Source organism: Chiloscyllium plagiosum, chromosome 25 (genome assembly GCF_004010195.1).
Source record: "Chiloscyllium plagiosum isolate BGI_BamShark_2017 chromosome 25, ASM401019v2, whole genome shotgun sequence".
NCBI lineage: Eukaryota > Metazoa > Chordata > Chondrichthyes > Orectolobiformes > Hemiscylliidae > Chiloscyllium > Chiloscyllium plagiosum.
The window spans coordinates 48,080,058-48,097,912 of NC_057734.1; the positions used below are offsets into that span (position 1 = coordinate 48,080,058).

General features: G+C 41.9%; 1 protein-coding gene across 2 annotated transcripts in view; it reads left to right on the forward strand.

Annotated features, from left to right (window-relative positions):
- Positions 1-6: 6 nt before the first annotated feature.
- Positions 7-17,855, forward strand: part of patz1 (POZ/BTB and AT hook containing zinc finger 1) — a 59,263-nt gene continuing 41,414 nt past the window's right edge. For both annotated transcript variants that reach the window (XM_043716128.1, XM_043716129.1), the window contains exon 1: positions 7-1,793. In XM_043716128.1, coding sequence (XP_043572063.1) covers positions 586-1,793 — 1,208 coding nt within the window. In that variant the 5' untranslated portion in view covers positions 7-585. The remainder of the gene's footprint in view (positions 1,794-17,855) is intronic.

Consider the following 17,855-nt stretch of genomic DNA (forward strand, 5'->3'; position numbering starts at 1 on the left):
TGGGCAGAGGGGGATGGTGTACAACAGAAGGTAACTATCTGGGTGGGGGTTGTCATTGGGGTGATGGGTATTGATCCTGACTGTGATCTGAAGCAATGCGGGATGGTCTGGGGGCAGCGGGAGGATGAGTATTTGTGCTGCCAGGATGGGGGATGGGGGTGGTGCGTGTCCGGCTGGGAGGTGGGGGTGGGGGGGTTCCTGCCCGAGTGTGGGGGGGGGGGGGAGGGGTCGCCGCCAGCGGAAGCGCCCGCGCTGCCATGTTGTTTGGAGGCGGCTCCGGATGGTGGGGGCCCGGGCTCGGAGGTGAAACAAAAGCAGCGGAAGGATCTCCCCCCCATCCCTCCGCGGCCCACGCTCAGGCTCCGGCCTAAAGCCATCCCTCAAGCCCGGCTGTCGGTGTGGCTTCAGCATCGGGCTCCCAGAGTCAAGCGAGGCGGGGAGCGTGCTGCTTTCTAAATACAAAATATCTGGAGTGCTTTTAGTATTTATTTCTCTTGGGGAGAGGGGGGGTGGAGGTGGAGTTTTCTTTTATCCTGTTTGTCGCTGAGTGAGTGAGTGAGTGAGCGAGCAGGCGGGCGGGCTGCCATGGAAAGAGCTGCCGAGCAGGCCTGGAACAGCTACACCTACCAGGTGAGCCAACACAGTGCCGACATGTTGAAGAAACTCAACGGCCAGAGGAAGAACGGCGGCCGCTTCTGCGATGTGGTGCTGCGGGTCGGCGACGAGAGCTTCCCGGCTCACAAGGCCGTGCTGGCCGCCTGCAGCGACTACTTTGAGTCAGTGTTCGGGTCGGCGGCGGCGGACGAGGCGGCGGGCCGCGAGCTGGAGATGCACACCATCAGCGCCAAGGTCTTCAGGGACATCCTGGACTTCGCCTACACCTCCCGCATCGTGGTCAGGCTGGAGAGCTTCCCCGAGCTCATGACAGCTGCCAAGTTCTTGCTGATGAGGTCCATCATCGAGATCTGCCAGGAGGTCATCAAACAGTCCAACGTCCAGATCATGGTGCCCCCAGCCCGAGGCGATATGATGCTCTTTCGCCCCGCAGCTAATGTGGACTTCGGCTTTACCCTCGATCTTGCCGCTGCTACTTGTGCCAATGGGACCTTTGTGGGTGAGAATGGACACCTACTGGGGGCTGGTGAGGTCAAGGTGGGCAGCCCTGGTGCCCCTGCAGTTAGCCTGCCCTCCTTGCCTGGCTCACTGCCTGCTGTGGATGGTTTGGTGACTTCACCTGCTGCGCCTACACTTGTGGCTGGTCAGTTCCAGGCCCCAGTGAACTCAGTGTGCACCGATCATGCCAAGGTTAAGAGGGGACGTGGGCGGCCTCGGAAATCCTCCTTGCTGGATCTGCCATTGCTGACAGCCCCTTTGGCCATGAGAGATGAGGGTTTTTACCCCTGCAGCTTTTGTGGGAAAGTCTTCAAGAATGCAAATCGCCTGTTGCTCCACGAGGCTCAACATACTGGGCTGAGTGTGGAGCTGGCGTCGGGGGAAAATCAACTTCCAGGACTCAGTGATGGTCTGCTGGCATCTTCGAGTGGCCTCGATCTTCCTCGTAAAAGAGGGAGAATGCGGAAAAATGTGGCCTGTGAGCTTTGTGGCAAAGCTTTCAGGGACGTTTACCACTTGAATCGGCACAAACTGTCGCATTCAGGGGAGAAGCCATTTGAATGTCCTATCTGCCACCAGCGATTCAAGCGAAAGGACCGGATGACTTATCACATTCGATCTCATGATGGAGCTGTGGGCAAACCTTACATTTGCATCAGCTGTGGAAAGGGCTTTTCCAGGTGAGTAGAAAGAGTTAATTTCTCTTTAACACTTAAAATGCCGAATAAGGAGAAATTATCTGGTTAGCACAGCAAGCCCTGTGCAAGTGATGAGAACAAACCAGACTGAAAAACTGAAGGTAGTTTGGAGAAATTGGAATTCTAAGAGTTAAGATTTCCAAATTATCTCCACTTGCAATGTGTCAAACACTTAAGCAGTAGTTATAATTCTTTTGACTTTCAAACTCATGCACCTTTAAATGTAACATTGGTCACATATTTGATGGTAAGTATTTCAGGAAGTTCATTTGGGAGTGCATTGTGAATGATCTTAATTGCATTTCTCCTTCCAACTTCCTTAAAATAAAATTAAAATGTCAACCTGGAAAAAAAGAATGGAAGAAAATTTGAAATTGCTGGGATTTTGAAAGAGGAAGTTATCTAACTCTCAGAATTCAAAGTCAGATTAAATCCAGTTTGAAGACTCATTCAAAAGAGCATTGTCACCCTAAGTTAAAGCGTACTTTTTTACTGAGTGCAGCATTCCTAAGCAGTTAGAAAGTCATGTTATGTTATGTTATATTGTCTACATTTAAAAATAACAGGTGTATTGTTTCAAATCAAACTTTGTGCTTAATGTAGATAATTATTTTTCAATTCTGGATGCAATGTGGGATTAAAAGAGGGAAATATTTAATCTGTCTCATTAAAGTTCAATAATTTATGGTGAAGGATTATAGCTAAACAAAGGTAACAGGGTCTATTAGACAAAGAGCAGCATGGAGTTAAAATTCCTATTGTCTTTCAGCAATAAAGTTTGAATCTCTGAACTTGCATTGGAGCCTGTAGTAAAAGATGATAGCTTTGTATTCTGAAAATATGTGCTCTGTATTTATTTTAAGACAAAGCTTTACAGAAAGAGCCCTATTTTCTAACACACTCTCCACCATTTTGTAAGCCCTTTGCAAGTACTAACCCCCCCCCCCCCAGCCAGCTTCTGTCTTCCAGGCCGCCCCCAAGTGTTATCCACAGAGCATTGCTAGGCATGCTGTTACAGGCTGTGATCATCAATGAAACACCAATAACCAGAAGGCATGTACAAACAGACCAGCACTATTTCACTCAACTTCTGAATTTTGATTCTTATTCACTACCTCCAAGTTTACCCAGCTGAGATTTTAGAAATTTTTCTTATTCACTCTCAGAATGTGGGCATCTCTGGCTAGGCCAGCATTTATTGCCCATCCCTAATTGTCCAGAGGGCAGTTAAGAGTCACATGTAGGCCGGACCAGGTAAGGATAGTTGTTTGCTTCCCTAAAGGACCTTAGTTTCCTAGCCTACATGTTAATACACCTGATTGCACTGATGATGGCTGATTTCTTTCTTGCTTCTGAATTTTTATCACATTGTTTCTTTTGTCCTCAAGATCTTGTGGTATGCAGGAGGGCCAGGTGAACAGTAAACTTACAGGCTCAGCTAGTAGCATTATAAGACAGGAGCAACACATGGGCCAGGAAAGAAAATGGGAATAAGTCTGATCTTATTGAGTGGTGGAAGTGGATTCTCTTGCTCCTAGTTCTTGGGTTCTAAGCACATGTACTGCTTCACACTATTCACTTTGATTTAGATTTACACAAAGTAGGTAATTAGGTTCTCTGACCTCATTTGAGTGTTGTTTGTCGACATTGTTTAGTATAGGCAAAAGTGGGGGCTGCAGATGCTGGAAACCAGAGTTTACATTAGAGCAGTGCTGGAAACTGATGAAGGACTTTTCCTGCTTCTTGGATGCTGCCTGACCTGCTGTGCTTTTCCAGCACCACTGTAATCTAGACAATGTTTAGTATGTCTTATTGCTGGTTGCATGTATGTGTCTAGTTTAAACATTTGCAGGATGAATTAAAAGCACCACTCTGGAAATGTTTCTTTTGATCACTGTTTGGCTGTGAGCATTGCTAGCAAGTTTGGCATTTATTGCCCACCTCAAATTACTTTGAGAAGGTGAACCACTTCCTTGAACCATGTGATATAGGTGCTTTCACAGTTCTACGAGAGTGTTCCAAGATGTTTACTCCGTGAAAGTGAAAGAACAGTGATAAAGTTTTTAAGTCAGAATAGTGTGTAGCATGGAATGTATGAGTTATTGTGGTCTGCTGCCTTCATTCCTCTGGGTGGTTGAGCTCAGGTTTTGACGATGCTGTTGAAGAAGCCTTGCTGAGCTCCTGCTGTTCAGTATATGTTATACATATACAGAGGAACCTCGATTGTCTGGAGAAGATCTCAAGGTCCCAGTAGAAACATTATATCAAAGACGTTTTTCCAACACTGATCAAGTCTTTTGTTTACAGTGATTAAAAGTGAACTTGACTTACTGAAATGCTGCCAAGAACAGTCCTGGACATCGATGAGGAGCCCAGGCACTGGACCCCACTCCTTCTCTTTCTCCCCCCCCCAACTTTCCCTGGAGTTCTACACAGGGGTGTACCCTAAACCCCCTTCCACAGATAATCTCTCCAATGTTGTCCTATACAGGGCAAAGATGGAACTTGTCAAAATGTTGTGTGCGCGCAAGCTATTTGGAGACTCACCCCCCCCCCCACAAAAGGCAGCAGCAGTCTTACTGTTGGTGTCTGGTTCAGCTGCCCCGGAGGGGGTGGGTGTGGACGGGGGTCAGACAGGGTTGGGGCGGTGTTGGATGGGATGGGGGGGGTGGACAGGCAGTAGGGTTGGGGACGGCCAGGGGCTCGTGTACGGTGTGCTGCTGCCTCGTCTCCTGAACGGGGAGTGGACTTAACAGAAAACTTCGAGCCCCAGAGGAAAGACGTTGAATCAACTAATCAAATAATCAGTTATCGCATTTGGATAATCGAGGTTCCTCTGTACACACTGCTGCCACTGAGACACAGTGACTGAGGGAGTGAATGTTGATAGGCTGTCAATCATTTGGGCTGTTTATTGGATTGTCTCAAGTTTCTTGACTGTTGTTTGACCTGAAATTGTTCAGGCAAGTGGAGTGTATTCTATCTCAATCCTGACCATTACCTTATAGATGGTGTCATTACTTGTTACTCTGCCCTACTCCTATAAACACAGTATTTATTTGGCTGGTTAAGTTTAGTTTCTGTTAAATGGTAAATTCCCAGCATATTGATAGTGGGGGATTCAGTGATGATAATGACCTTGAATGTCAAAGTGAGATGGCTAGATTCTCTCTGCTGGAGATGGTTGTGTAATGTGAATGTTACTTGTCAGGTCTTGCTGCATGTGGACATGACTGTATCAGTAGCTGAGGAGTTATGAATGGTGCGAAATATTGTGCAATACAGCGAACATCTTATGATGGAAGGAAGGACATTTATGAAGCGTGGGACAGTAGCCTGTGAAACTCTTGCAGAGATGCCCAAGTGATGTAATTATTGGCCTCTGATAACCACAACCATTTTTTATGGTGGGTCTGTTACCATCCAGCAAAGTGCTCTCTTTAATGTGCCTGCTCAGTCTCGTTCTCTCTTGTGGCTACTTTTGCTGTTATTCTTCTGCACTCACTCTCATGCTCTCTCTCTCTCTCTCTCTGTCATTCACTGTCTTGTCGTTTTGCCCTTGCCCTCCTGCTTGCCGTCATTCCTTCACACTTTCTGTCTCCAGTTTATACTCATGCTCTCATTTGAACCAAGAATGTGATGACATCTGAAGCTTAGAGTCTCTCGATGAACCAACTGAGCATTGGTGAGCATATTATTGTTGTATAACTGGCATTTGATAGCACCGCCCATCTTCCTTCATTTTGATGATTAAGTGTGAATTGGTGGGAAGGTCATTGGCCAAATTGGAATTGGTCCTGTTCTGTTCAGGGCAACAGTTTCTGTCTTTCCACCTCGGATGAATTGCTGATCGTGACCATTTGGTCCCAGCTGGGTAGAGGTGGGGAGTGGGGTGAAATTGAATGGATCTGAGACATTTATGGAGAGGAAAACATGTGGCTGCTTCCCAAAGACTGACTGAAGAAGAACAACAGAGGTTGGCTGTTTCTTCTCTCTGGGGCTTGTGTGAAACACAGTTGGAAGTAGTTTGAAACCCAACAACATTTTTCTTCTTCTTGCAATGAAGACATAATGTCTATTTAGAAGTAATTAAGTATTTTATCTTAAGGATCCAAATACCGTGGGACCTCAGGCCATATGCAAAGTGTAAATTCTCATTCAATTAACTGGCTGGTGCCCATAGCCCTTAGTCTTCTGATTTAAGATTTGTTCAACATTAAGCAATGTTGTTCAGAGTAGCCTTTTAAAGGCTTTGAGGCCAGACAATTCAGCAAATATTATGAGTACAATTACATTGAATATTTTAGCGCCACGAGAGCCTAACTGTCTGAGTTATAGATATAGTTGTACTTAAGGAAAATAGAAGTTACACTTCAGAAGTATTAATTAGTTGTAATGTATTTTCGGATTTCCTACACATTCCTTATTATCAGGGTCAGTCCAAGTTTGTTCTTTTGCCATCACTGAAGCTTTCCACTTTAATCCTGCTGAACTGTTAATGACGTGACTTTGCCAGTTTGTTTTGAGTGTGAATTTTATTTTTTCCCCTAGCAATGTTATAACAGGAGACTCCAGTCATAGGCTTGGATTCTTGTAATTCACTAACATAGTCTATGATTTGTTCACACTGTGAAGTCCTGATTTCCATTATGTTGCTGTGGGCATTGCTCCAATAGAGACTAAATACATATTCCCCATCACACTAGGAAGATGGGAGGGGTCGCCAGTGATTGAAGTAACACAATTATTTAACAAGTTTCTTGCAGTTCTTACAAGGTTGAAAATAGAGCAGTATAGCACTGAAAACCAGCTTGAGTAGGCCTTGAAAGAAGGCACACAGGACAGCAGATTGTAGGACCTTTCATTGTGGTGAGGATGGTGGCCTGCAGATAGATCCAGTCAGATAATAGGATTACCAATGCTTCAGAGGATGCTAAAACCTAATTGGCTGAATGCACATTTGAAACTAGCTGCACCCTGTCTGCAGTTCGTCATGAATTATCCACCAATGAAACCCCATACAGATGGGAAGGAAGCATTTGGCTACAAGGTTTTTGCTTAATGAAATTTTTTTTCATCGAGATGACCCAAACAGAGTGACAAACATTGTGGTGACACAAACATTTTCTTCCATTTTAAAAATTAAAGTTTTCCAACAATCAAGACTGATCACCTGCTCGGAGGTTCATTCCAAAGTAATGCCCTGGTTTGATTAGTCAAATATAGTTATTTTTAAGAACTATTTAGGTTAAAACAAGAAAAAATGCATGTTACGACATAACTTGTGTAGTTGTGGGGCTGAATGATTAATTTGTACACTGATTGTGGGTGGAATCCCTGTATGATAGCAGCTGGTCTGTTTAATTCTTATTAATCTTTTTGTTGGAATGTTGTATCACTGGGGATATAACCATCTGTAACAATATTCTGAAGCCAGTTACCTTTAATTGTTGAGAAAATGTGGAGCTGGAAGTGCATAGCAGATCAGACAGCATCAAAAGAGCAGGAAAGTTGACGTTTAAGGGTCCTCACCCGAAACATTGTACTATAATTTAACTTTAATTTTAATTGGAAAAGAAGTTTCTATTTAATAGTTTAACATTGTGGGCCTTACTATGTATTCCCTTTTAATTATTGACCTTCCATTCTTTTTTCCTCTCTCTGTATGGTTGAGATGTCTTTGATGCCATGGACTAACTCTGAAATTAGTTCTCTTGATGTGCATTTTCTGAGGAAAATTGTAAGTATCTATGGAATTTGAAGGTCATGTTGAGGCATCATTTAGTTAGTAGGTAAGTCCTCACTAACAGCATGTGAAATATAGAAATTTACAGAAAGAATCAAAAGTATATTAATCTGATTATCATAGTGATCCTAATTTAAATTTTGGAGAGTAGCTCACTTTCTTACTCTTCAATGGTTCGTAAAGTATGTTACACAGGCTGATACAAGTCTTTCCTAAGAAAGAAGGCTGGAGTTGCAGCCAGCACAAATCAAACTGTGTGCAGTGATCTGCTGTAACTTCAGTTATGAATACATTCTAGTAATGGAAATTTTAAAAATCAGTGTCCCTTTTCAATTTCAGTTAGAATTACTCATGAGTTTTAATGAGAATAAAAAATGTCTGGTAAAGTATTAATATCTATATAGAACATAGAACATAGAAGAATACAGCGCAGTACAGGCCCTTTGGCCCTCGATGTTGCGCCGATCCAAGCCCACCTAACCTATACTAACCCACTATCCTCCATATTTCTCTAATGAAAACAACCCCAAGTGCCTCAGCGTTTCCTCATACGATCTTTCTACCATCCCAGGCAACATCCTGGTAAACCTCCTCTGCACCCGTTCCAGTGCCTTCACATCCTTCCTATAGTATGGCGACTAAAACTGCACACAATACTCCAGATGTGGCCGCACCAGAGTCTTATACAACTGCAACATGACCTCAGTACTCCGGAACTCAATTCCTCTACCAATAAAAGCCAGTACGCCATATGCCTTCCTCACCGCACTATTTACCTGGGTGCCAACTAGTTAAAATAATTCCCCGAAATAGAAGTTGATTGTGACAAAAAGGCTGCTGATTTTTTTTAAACTAAAGGAGAACTTACTGTGGAGTAAAAACACCATTAATATTGTTTAAAAGATGTTGTGAATTTCAAAATTTTGGAGTAATTGATATTTTAGAAGTGGCTCAAAGTTTTAAAAAGCTAACTTGTCAAACTGAAGTGGACTAAAATTTCAAACACATCTTGAAAGCCATGGCTGAAATAAAATTTAATACTGATGCAAGATAAAAACTTTGATGTTCACCAGGTGATGGCTCTTGAGTTGTTGCATGGTAATCCAATTTAGCAGATGAAATAACATCTAATAATCAATTGAATAAGGATACTGAATTCTGATAGGAAGAATAAAGAGACGATATGATACCTGGAAAACTAGTGAAAATGGAGTAAAGGAGCAAAGCAGACAAGTTATGTTAAGCCAATTTTTGGTTATAGTTATCTTGCAATGATAATAAAGATATAGCCATGGAGAAGGTGCAGGAACAGCTCAAGGGTTAAAATTGAAACTGTGATGATGTGTTTATCAAAAAGATAGCGTAAACTGGAGGTCACCCTTTGAGAAAGGAGAAGGCTGAGAGTAGACCAAATGGAGGTCTTTACAATTTTCGAGTTTGTTAGGGTAGTTTTGGTAGTGTTATCACTATTTGTAGGGGAGGCCATAGATAAAGAAAATAATCAGCAATGAATCTCTTGGGGGAATTCAGGGAAATTTCTTTATCTAGGAAGTGTTAAAATGTGGAAAACCATAAAGTGTTGAGATAAATAGCATATATGCATTTATGAGGAAGCTAAACATGGAAGTACAAAGAAATAGAAGGCTATGCTGATCAGTTAGGATCAGCAGGAGGTGATTTATCTGAAGCATAAACACAGGCATAGACCAATTGAGCGAAATTACCTGTTGTAGATTCGATGTTATTTCAATATAATGTTATTTGTATTCAGACATTTGATTTGTTTCATACCTTATTTAACTTCAGTTAAAATTTACAATTCAAAAACTTTTTTTTTTCCCTGCCATATACGTTTTTGAGAGGCTTCAGAGATGAATTATGTGCAGAGCTATTATTTAAAACAGGGAAGATGGGTGGAATAGAAAAAGATAAAATACTCAATAGTTCATTGCTGTGCTTAGGGTTAGCACTAGATCATTATTTACATTTCAGATTGCATCCCTATCTAGTTCCGAAAATTGGAGCCCTTAGCAATTAAGGCATCACCACCTCCTAACTCCCCCACCCCCACCCTGATCATGTGAAAGAATCATGTCTTTAAAATGAATATCAAATTATTTGAGTGGACTGTATGGATGTCATTTTTGAGGACTTGAGCATTCGTTACACTGTTAAAGCCATTTTGGTTATCATGTGCTTATAGTAGTGGGGTGTTGAATTCTGTTGCCATGATTTTTTTGAGAAGATAAAATCTCTCACGAGACCATTTAGTCCATTGTGCCTGTACCTGTTCTTTCCTAAGACCAAAGTTGAATTGATCATCTGCTTAGATATGAACTAGCACTTGAGATTATGGCTTTTATGAGGTATGTACAATTGTCTTTTAGTTTATTTATTCCTGGGAGGAGGGCATTGCTAGTTAGGCCAGCATTTATAGCCCATGCTTTTCTGTTCCAAATAATACCTGTATGCGCTTTGAATTGTGTAAGTTTTTCACGAAGATGCTTCCTACTTTTAATTACTCCTTTCAATGAAGTTTAAATTATAAGGTTCACAATGTAAAAAAGAATCAGTGTGCATAAAATAAGATATTGAATATTGTGCTTATGTTTGTAAAACAGAGGCCATGCACTTATGCTGTTTCTCTCCAAACGCAGTTAATCTCGTGACATTCCCCACCTTTTCTCTGTAACCCTGCTCATTTCTTTCTTTTCAGATAATGATTTTTTTTTTAAACACCATATTCAGTTAGCCTCTATCACAGTCTCAGACAGCGCATCCCACTGAGAATCATAGAATCCCTATGTGGAAAGAGGCCATTCGGCCTATTGAGTTAGCACCGAACCCCTGAACAGCATCTCATCTAGACACCCACCCTATCCTTGTAACCCTGCATTTTTGCCATGGCTAATCCACCTAACCTGCATGATCCCGAATAAGCTTCCTGTTTGAAAAATAGGTTTTCTTCATATTTGATATTGCTTTTTTGTCAATTGATTTCAACTTGTGAACAATGATTCTCTATCCTACCACCAAAGGATGTAGTCTGTCATTGGGTTCTGTCTAGTCCTCTCATAATTTTGAATATTTATATCAAAGCACCTTTCAGCTTTCTCTACTCTCAAGAGAACAGTCCTAATTCCTGCAATCTGTCTAAGTAATTGAAATTCCTCATCCCTAGGAACTAGGATTGTGAATTGTTTTTTGCACTCTTACAAGGACCTTCTTGTCTTCCTAAAGTGTGGTATGTGGAACTGAATGTAATGCTGCCGTCGAGGCCCAACTAGCGTTTTCTAAAGATAGATCCTAAGTACCTTGTTTTTGTATTGTCTGCCCATGAACCAATATGCTTTATTAACTGCTCTTTAAACCAGTACAGACATCTTCAACAATTTGTGCACATCTGCATCTAGTCCCTTTGCCCCACACTGCTTTAGAATTATATTATTTTTTATTGTAGTTCCATGTTCTTTCAATCAAAATGAAACACCTCAGTTCGCATTAAATTTCAATTGCCACTTGTCTGCCATTTCACACCTTTTCTGTTCTTTTCAAGTTAACATTGACCTCCTCACAATTCACAATAGTTCCAAGTTTTGTATTACATGCAGTCACAGAATTGAAAATCATTTGACTCAGTCTTTTCTGACTCACTGAAGGTACAGTCCAGCAATTACCATTCCCTATTTCGGCACATTTTTACTCAGGTAGCAACCTAACTCCTTGTGAAAGCTTCGATTGAACTTGCCTCCAGCATTCTCTTAGGTAGTACATATCAGATTAACCTACCCATGAGGACAGCTTCAACTGGAATCTTGGGTTCATGTCAAACTCTTGCATTCAGGTAACCTCACCACACCAAATAAATACTCACCCCACTCACAGGTATATACTCTGTCACACTTGTGCACGTGCACACTCTTGCCCCGCGCACACATACTCACTTTCTTCCCCCCCCCCCACCCCATCCACACACGAGCACACACACACACTCTTTCCATTTCCCTCTCCCTCACATGCATTATACAGCTATAAGTCTACGAGGTAAATTTGTATTTGCAGATACATTGTTTTTTTGAAAAAGCACACAATTTGTAGTCAGTCAATGTGACGTTTTATAAACTTCAACTTTGGAAATAGAACTAGTCTGACTCCAGGTTAGGTTAGTGACAGACTTTAACCTCACACCTCTCTGAGCTGAGGTGTCACTTTTATTTAAGATACTGGTAAAACCTTAAGTTATCTCGGTGCTGTGACTTGAAAGAAATTCTGGGATTCTAAGTGACTAAAGACTTAACAGCAATCTAGGTTTGTTCAATACATCCCTTCAGTTGTATGACACTTTGATCTTTTACTATAAATTCTGTGTCTTATGATCCTGCCTCACTGCCTACCTGATGAAGGAGCTGCACTTCGAAAGCTTGTACTTTCAAATAAACTTGTTGGACTATAACCTGGTGTTGTGTGATTTTTAACTTTGTCCACCCCAGTCCAACACCAGCACCTCCACATTATGTGAAGAACATTATTCCTTGTGTCACCATTGGTTCTTTGACTAATTACCATCGACCTATGTCCTCGATTCTTCTGCCATTGGGAACATTTCCCCGACTTACTCTGTCCAGATTCTTCTTGATTTTTGAACACCTTTATCAAATCTTCTCTCCGTTTTCTCTTTTCAAAGGAAGTCAATTTCTAATGTCTCCAATCTATTTACATAACAGAAGTTTCACACACATGGAGTTATTCTCATGTTTGCAAAAGTTGAAATTACATCCTGTGTGCCAAAGACTAGGTCAGTAATAAAAATTATGAAGAGTTGAGTTCAAACTCTGAAACCTTCCCTCCAGTCCAAAAAATATTCAGTTACCACTGCACTCTGTTACTTGTCATGATGCCAATTTTATGCCCATGTTGCTACAGTGCTTTTATATGCTATGAGCCAAAACTTATCTCTCAACTCTGTTTTGTGGCACTTCATCAAATGCTGAAATTACTTTGGGCAGTTTGTTTAAAAATATCTAAAGTGGCAATGAGTAATTTGTTTGAAAAATGTATCATTATCTGGCAAGAGCATATTTACAAACTATGACTCTGAGGCACTGAAGCTGTGCTCCTAACTTCTTATATTGTTTAAAACTAATGTCCATGTTTTTAACATTAAAATTGAATAGTCCTCTGTTTTCTAAATGTTCAGTTGCCACAAATGTAGCTTTGAAGTTTGGTTTATCTTCTTTAAATTTTCAGTCACCAAATGGTTCTTCAATGTGCAGGCAATGGACTGTGCTGGTGGTCTGGAATGTTGATGGTGAACTGAGCTGGGAGTGAATTCTTCAGTGTTGACGAGTATTTCACAGTCAGGTGGAAGGGAATTCTGGAATGTGACAAAGCTGAACCATTCTTCCAGTAGTGCAGGACCATTCAAAAATCTTCAATTTTCAAACAAATATGACTTGGGCGAATATATGTTTAAAATATATGAAAATATGAAGAATTTGCACTTAGATTGTGCTTCTCATGTAATCCCAAAGTGCTTTTCAATTGGTGATTCAATCAGGCTCATCATTGTTTTCAAACAATTAATTTGCCCACTGCACGATCCCACAAGTAACAACTAGAAAAATGACTTGTTGAATCTGCTTTTTAGTTAGGCCACTGCAAGAGCTCCATGTTCTTTTTGTGGGTAGGATAAGACTTGGTTTAATGTCTGATTAAAAAGACGGTATTTCTGGTAGTGTAGTCCTGTCAGAAAAATCAGTGTATGTTATATATTCAAGCTTAAGGAATGAAACTTGCACTTGGAACATGGAGATAGGTGGGCTACTGACTGAACCAAATATTGTTTTCCCTGCTTCTGTTGACTATGTCTGTAGGTTAGTTGTCACTTGCACTTGGACAAAGTTATATATTTATTTAAATGTTCAGTTGCTAAGTGAAGTTGTTACTATATTTGTTGATAAGAATTTCAGTTTGACAGGTTTTTAAGCTTCACTCTGGTCCTGAACCCATTTTGAATGTTCAGATTTCTTGGTACATAATTTTCACCACCGCTTGAAACTCATCTTATGCTTTATAACTCCCAGATTCTTGTATGTGAGAAATATAACTCTGGGAAGGCAATAATAACACCTAGGGCAGTATGAGAACTCTTGTAGTATGATAATGAACTATATTTTTATATGAAAGAGAGTTTTTAATTACCTTTGTATACTTATCAAAACATTGACAATTGAATCCACTGCTACACACTGGACTGCAGTTGCATTGGAAACTGTGCATTAACTCGCAACAGTGACTCCTGATTGGCAATAAACTCTGACCTTATGTTGCTTAAACACCCATTTACTTGAGCAGGTTGAAGGGCAATAATTTTATGTTCATAAATATGGGTGTAACTTTGTAGTGTCATGAGACACTCAGTTGCAAGATCACAAGATGTGTTGAGTTGAGGATGGCCATTCAGTCCATCAGAGCTCGTTTATTTAGAATGTATTGTTTATTCTTCTGACTGCAGCATTCATCTGCCTCTTAAATGATGCAAAATCTGTTCTGTTCATGGCTGTCTGATAGTCTTTTTTTTTCAAAATAAGTTTGCCCCCACCCCTCGCAACTTGCTCTTGTTCGCACTGTCCTTCAGAATTATTGCCCATATCTGATCCTGTTTTCCTTTGCAAAGTCGTTGATTATGTTATTTTGTCTCAAACCTGCAGTTTTATACTTGAATCCTTTCGATAGAATTTCTATTCCTTGCAAAATACAGAAATGACCCATAACAAGGCACAAATGACATCTCATGTGACTAACTGTGATAAACTATCCTTTTGCATCCTTCCCTAATATCTGCAGCCTTCAATAGTTGTTTGATTTTTTCCATTCTCATCTAAGCACCCTCCCACAGCCAGTGGCATTTTTTTATTCATTCATTCGTGTGATGTGGGCATCACTGGGTAGACAGCATTTATTGGCCATGTTTGATTACCTTTGAGAAAGTAGTGAAGTTTCCTTTTTGCACTGCTGAACTTCATGGGGCTTAGGTATAAGGTAGGAGATTCCATGAATTTTCACCCTGTGACAATAAAGGAATGGCAGTTATGGTTTGAAGTCTCAATGGTGTATGGCTTGGAAGGCAACATTTAAGTGTTAGTGTTCTTGTGCATCTGCTGCTCTTGTCCTATCTAGTAGAGTTCACTGATTTGGAAGCTGTTGTTTTTGGACCTTCTTGAATTGCTGCAGTGCAGATTGAAAATGGTATTATGTCATTGTGTCATTGATAGAGGAAATGCATGTTCAAAATAAAAGATGAGGTATCAATAAAGCAAGCTACTTTGTTGAATTTGTTAAGTGTTGATAGAGCTGCTCTCATCCAGCCAAGTAGAGAGTATTCCTTCACAGTCCTTATTTGTACCTGTATATGGTAGAAAGGCTTTGGAGCATGAATTACTTGCCTCAGAATTCCTAGTCTCTGAGTTGTTTTTGTAGCTGCTATAATTTTATGGCTGGTCAAGTTCAAGTTCTGGTGAATAGTAATCCTCAGAGTCTTAATTGTTGGCAGTTTAACAATGGCTTTGAATCTTGAGGAGATGTGGTTAGATTCTCTGATTTGGGCTTGGTCATTGCCAGGTATTTGAGTGGCTTGAATGTTACTTTCCACCTATCAGCTCAAGCACAAATGTTGTCTAGGTCTTGCTGTGTATGGACATCGACTGCTTCAATGTCTGAGGAGCCACCAAAGGTACTGAATATCGTATGATCATCAGTGAACATCTCCACTTCTGACCTTTTATGATGGAGGGGTGATGAAAGTGTTTGAGCCTAGAATACTACCTTGAGAAACTCCTGCAAGAATGATCTGGCAGAGATGTTTGCCCTCCAAAAGTCACAACCAGTTTCCATTGTGCTTGGTGTGACTCCCACCAATAGAGAGTTCATTTCTTAATTCTAATATACTTCATTTTTACTAGGGGTGCTTAGTGCCACATGTGGTTGAATGCAAATTTGATGTCAAGCAGTCACTGTCACCTAAGTTATGAAGTTTAGGTGTTTTGTCCATGGTTGGACCAAAACTGCAGTGATGTCAGGAGCTGAGTGGCTCTGGCAACATCCAAACTGGATGTCAATGAGTTGGTAATTGCTAGTGAGTGTTGCTTGATAGTACTGTCAACAACCTCTTCCATCACAAGGACAAAGCCCTCCTGTTCCTCACCTTCCACCCCACCAACCTCTGTATACATCACATCATTCTCCGCCACTTCTGCCACCTCCAAATTGACCCCACCACCAGAAATATATTTCCCTCCCCACCTCTACCAGCGTTCTGGGGAGACATGCCCTCCGTGATTCCCTCGTCAGATCCACGCCTCCCCACCAGCCCACACCCAACTCCAGGCACCTCCCCCTGCCACCGCAGGAAGTGCAAAATCTGCACCCACACTGCCCCCATCACCTCCGTTCAAGGGCCAGAAAGGATCCTTCCACATCTGATAGAAATTTACCTTTACCTCCACCAATGTCATCTACTATATCTCTTGCACCCAGTGTGGTCTCCTCTACATCGAGGAGACAGGATGCCAACTTGCGAATTGTTTCAGAGAACATCTCTAGGACACGCGTATCAACCAACCCCACTGCCCTGTGGCTGAACACTTCAATTCTCCCTCGCATTGCCCAACCCTTACCACCCGATGTCCAGAGGAAGAATGCCTCATATTCCGCCTTGGGACCCTGCAACCACACAGGATCAATGTGGATTTCACCAGTTTCCACCCCCCCCACCCCCAATATTCTACCAGTCCCAAGCCTCCAACTCAGCACCACCCTCTTGACCTGTCCATCACCTTTCCCATTTATCCACTCCACTCTCCTCCCCAACCTATCACCATCTCCCCACCTTCATCTACCTATCGCTTTCTCAGCTATCTTCACCCCACCTCCCTCCCATTTATCTTTCAGCCCCTCGGCCCCAAGCCTCATACCTGATGAATGGCTTGCGCCCGAAAAATCAATTCTCCTGCTGTTGGGATGCTGCCTGACCTGCTGTGCTTTTCCAGCACCACACTATCAATTCTCATCTCCAGCATCTGCAGTCCTCACTTTCTCCTTCCATCACATTTACCAATGTTCAGGAGTAGGGTTAGTGACAGTGTGGTAATTGGCTATGTTGGTTCTGACTTGCGTTTTGTGTACAGGACATAGAATCCGTAATGTGGGGAAAGAGGCCATTCAGCTCATCATGTTTGTACCAACCCTCCAAAGAGCACTTGGACCCAGTCTCCCCCATCCCCATAATCCCAGATTTACCATGTATGGTAAATCCACTGATTATCCATGGAATAATCCACTTAACCTGCACATCCCTGGGGCAATTTAACATGGCCAGTCCACCTAGATTGCACATCTTTGGGAGGAAACTGGAGCACCTGGCCAAATCCCAAATGGATACTGAGAGAAGTGCAAACTCCACACAGTCATGCAAGGCTGGGATCGAACCTGGGTCTCTGGTGCAGTGAGGCAGCAGTGCTCACCACTGAGCTGCCCATACCTGAGTAATTTTCTACATTGTTGGGTAGATGACAATATTGTAGCTATACTGGAATGGTTTGGCTGAAGGTGTGGCTAGTTTTTTAAAAAATTAATTAATGGAATATGGCTACAACACATGGGCTGGCATTTATTGTCCATTTCTAACTGCCCTTCAGAAGTTGTGGTGAGCTGTTTTCTTTATCGCTGTACAAATAACTTTGTTAGAGCAGGTTTTCCATGTTTTGATCCACGACGCTGAGGGAACATTGATATATTTGTATATATATCAATGGCTTGTAAGGGAACTTGCAAGTGATATTGTTCTTCTTATCTGCTGTCCTTGTCCCTTTTAGGTGGTATTGGGCATGGGGGTTTAGAATGTGCTATCTGGGGATTCTTCATGAATTTCTGCACTGCGTCATTTAAATGGAAGCATTTGTGGTGGAGGGAGTGAATGTTTGTAGATACGCCAATCAAAGGGACGACACTATCTTGGTATTAAGCTTCTTGAGTATTGTTAGAGCAGTGCTAATTCATGCTAGAGGAGGGTATTCCGTCACATACCTGTACCTATGTCTTGTAGATGGTAGATATGCTTTGGGAAGACAGGACTCCTAGCCTCTGACCTGCCATTTAAACTATCGTATTCATATGGCTAGTCTGGTTCTGTTTATGGTCAATGGTAACCCCCAGGATAGAGTCATAGAGATGTACAGCATGGAAACAGACCTTCCCGTCCATGCCGACCAGATATCCCAACCCAATCTAGTCCCACCTGC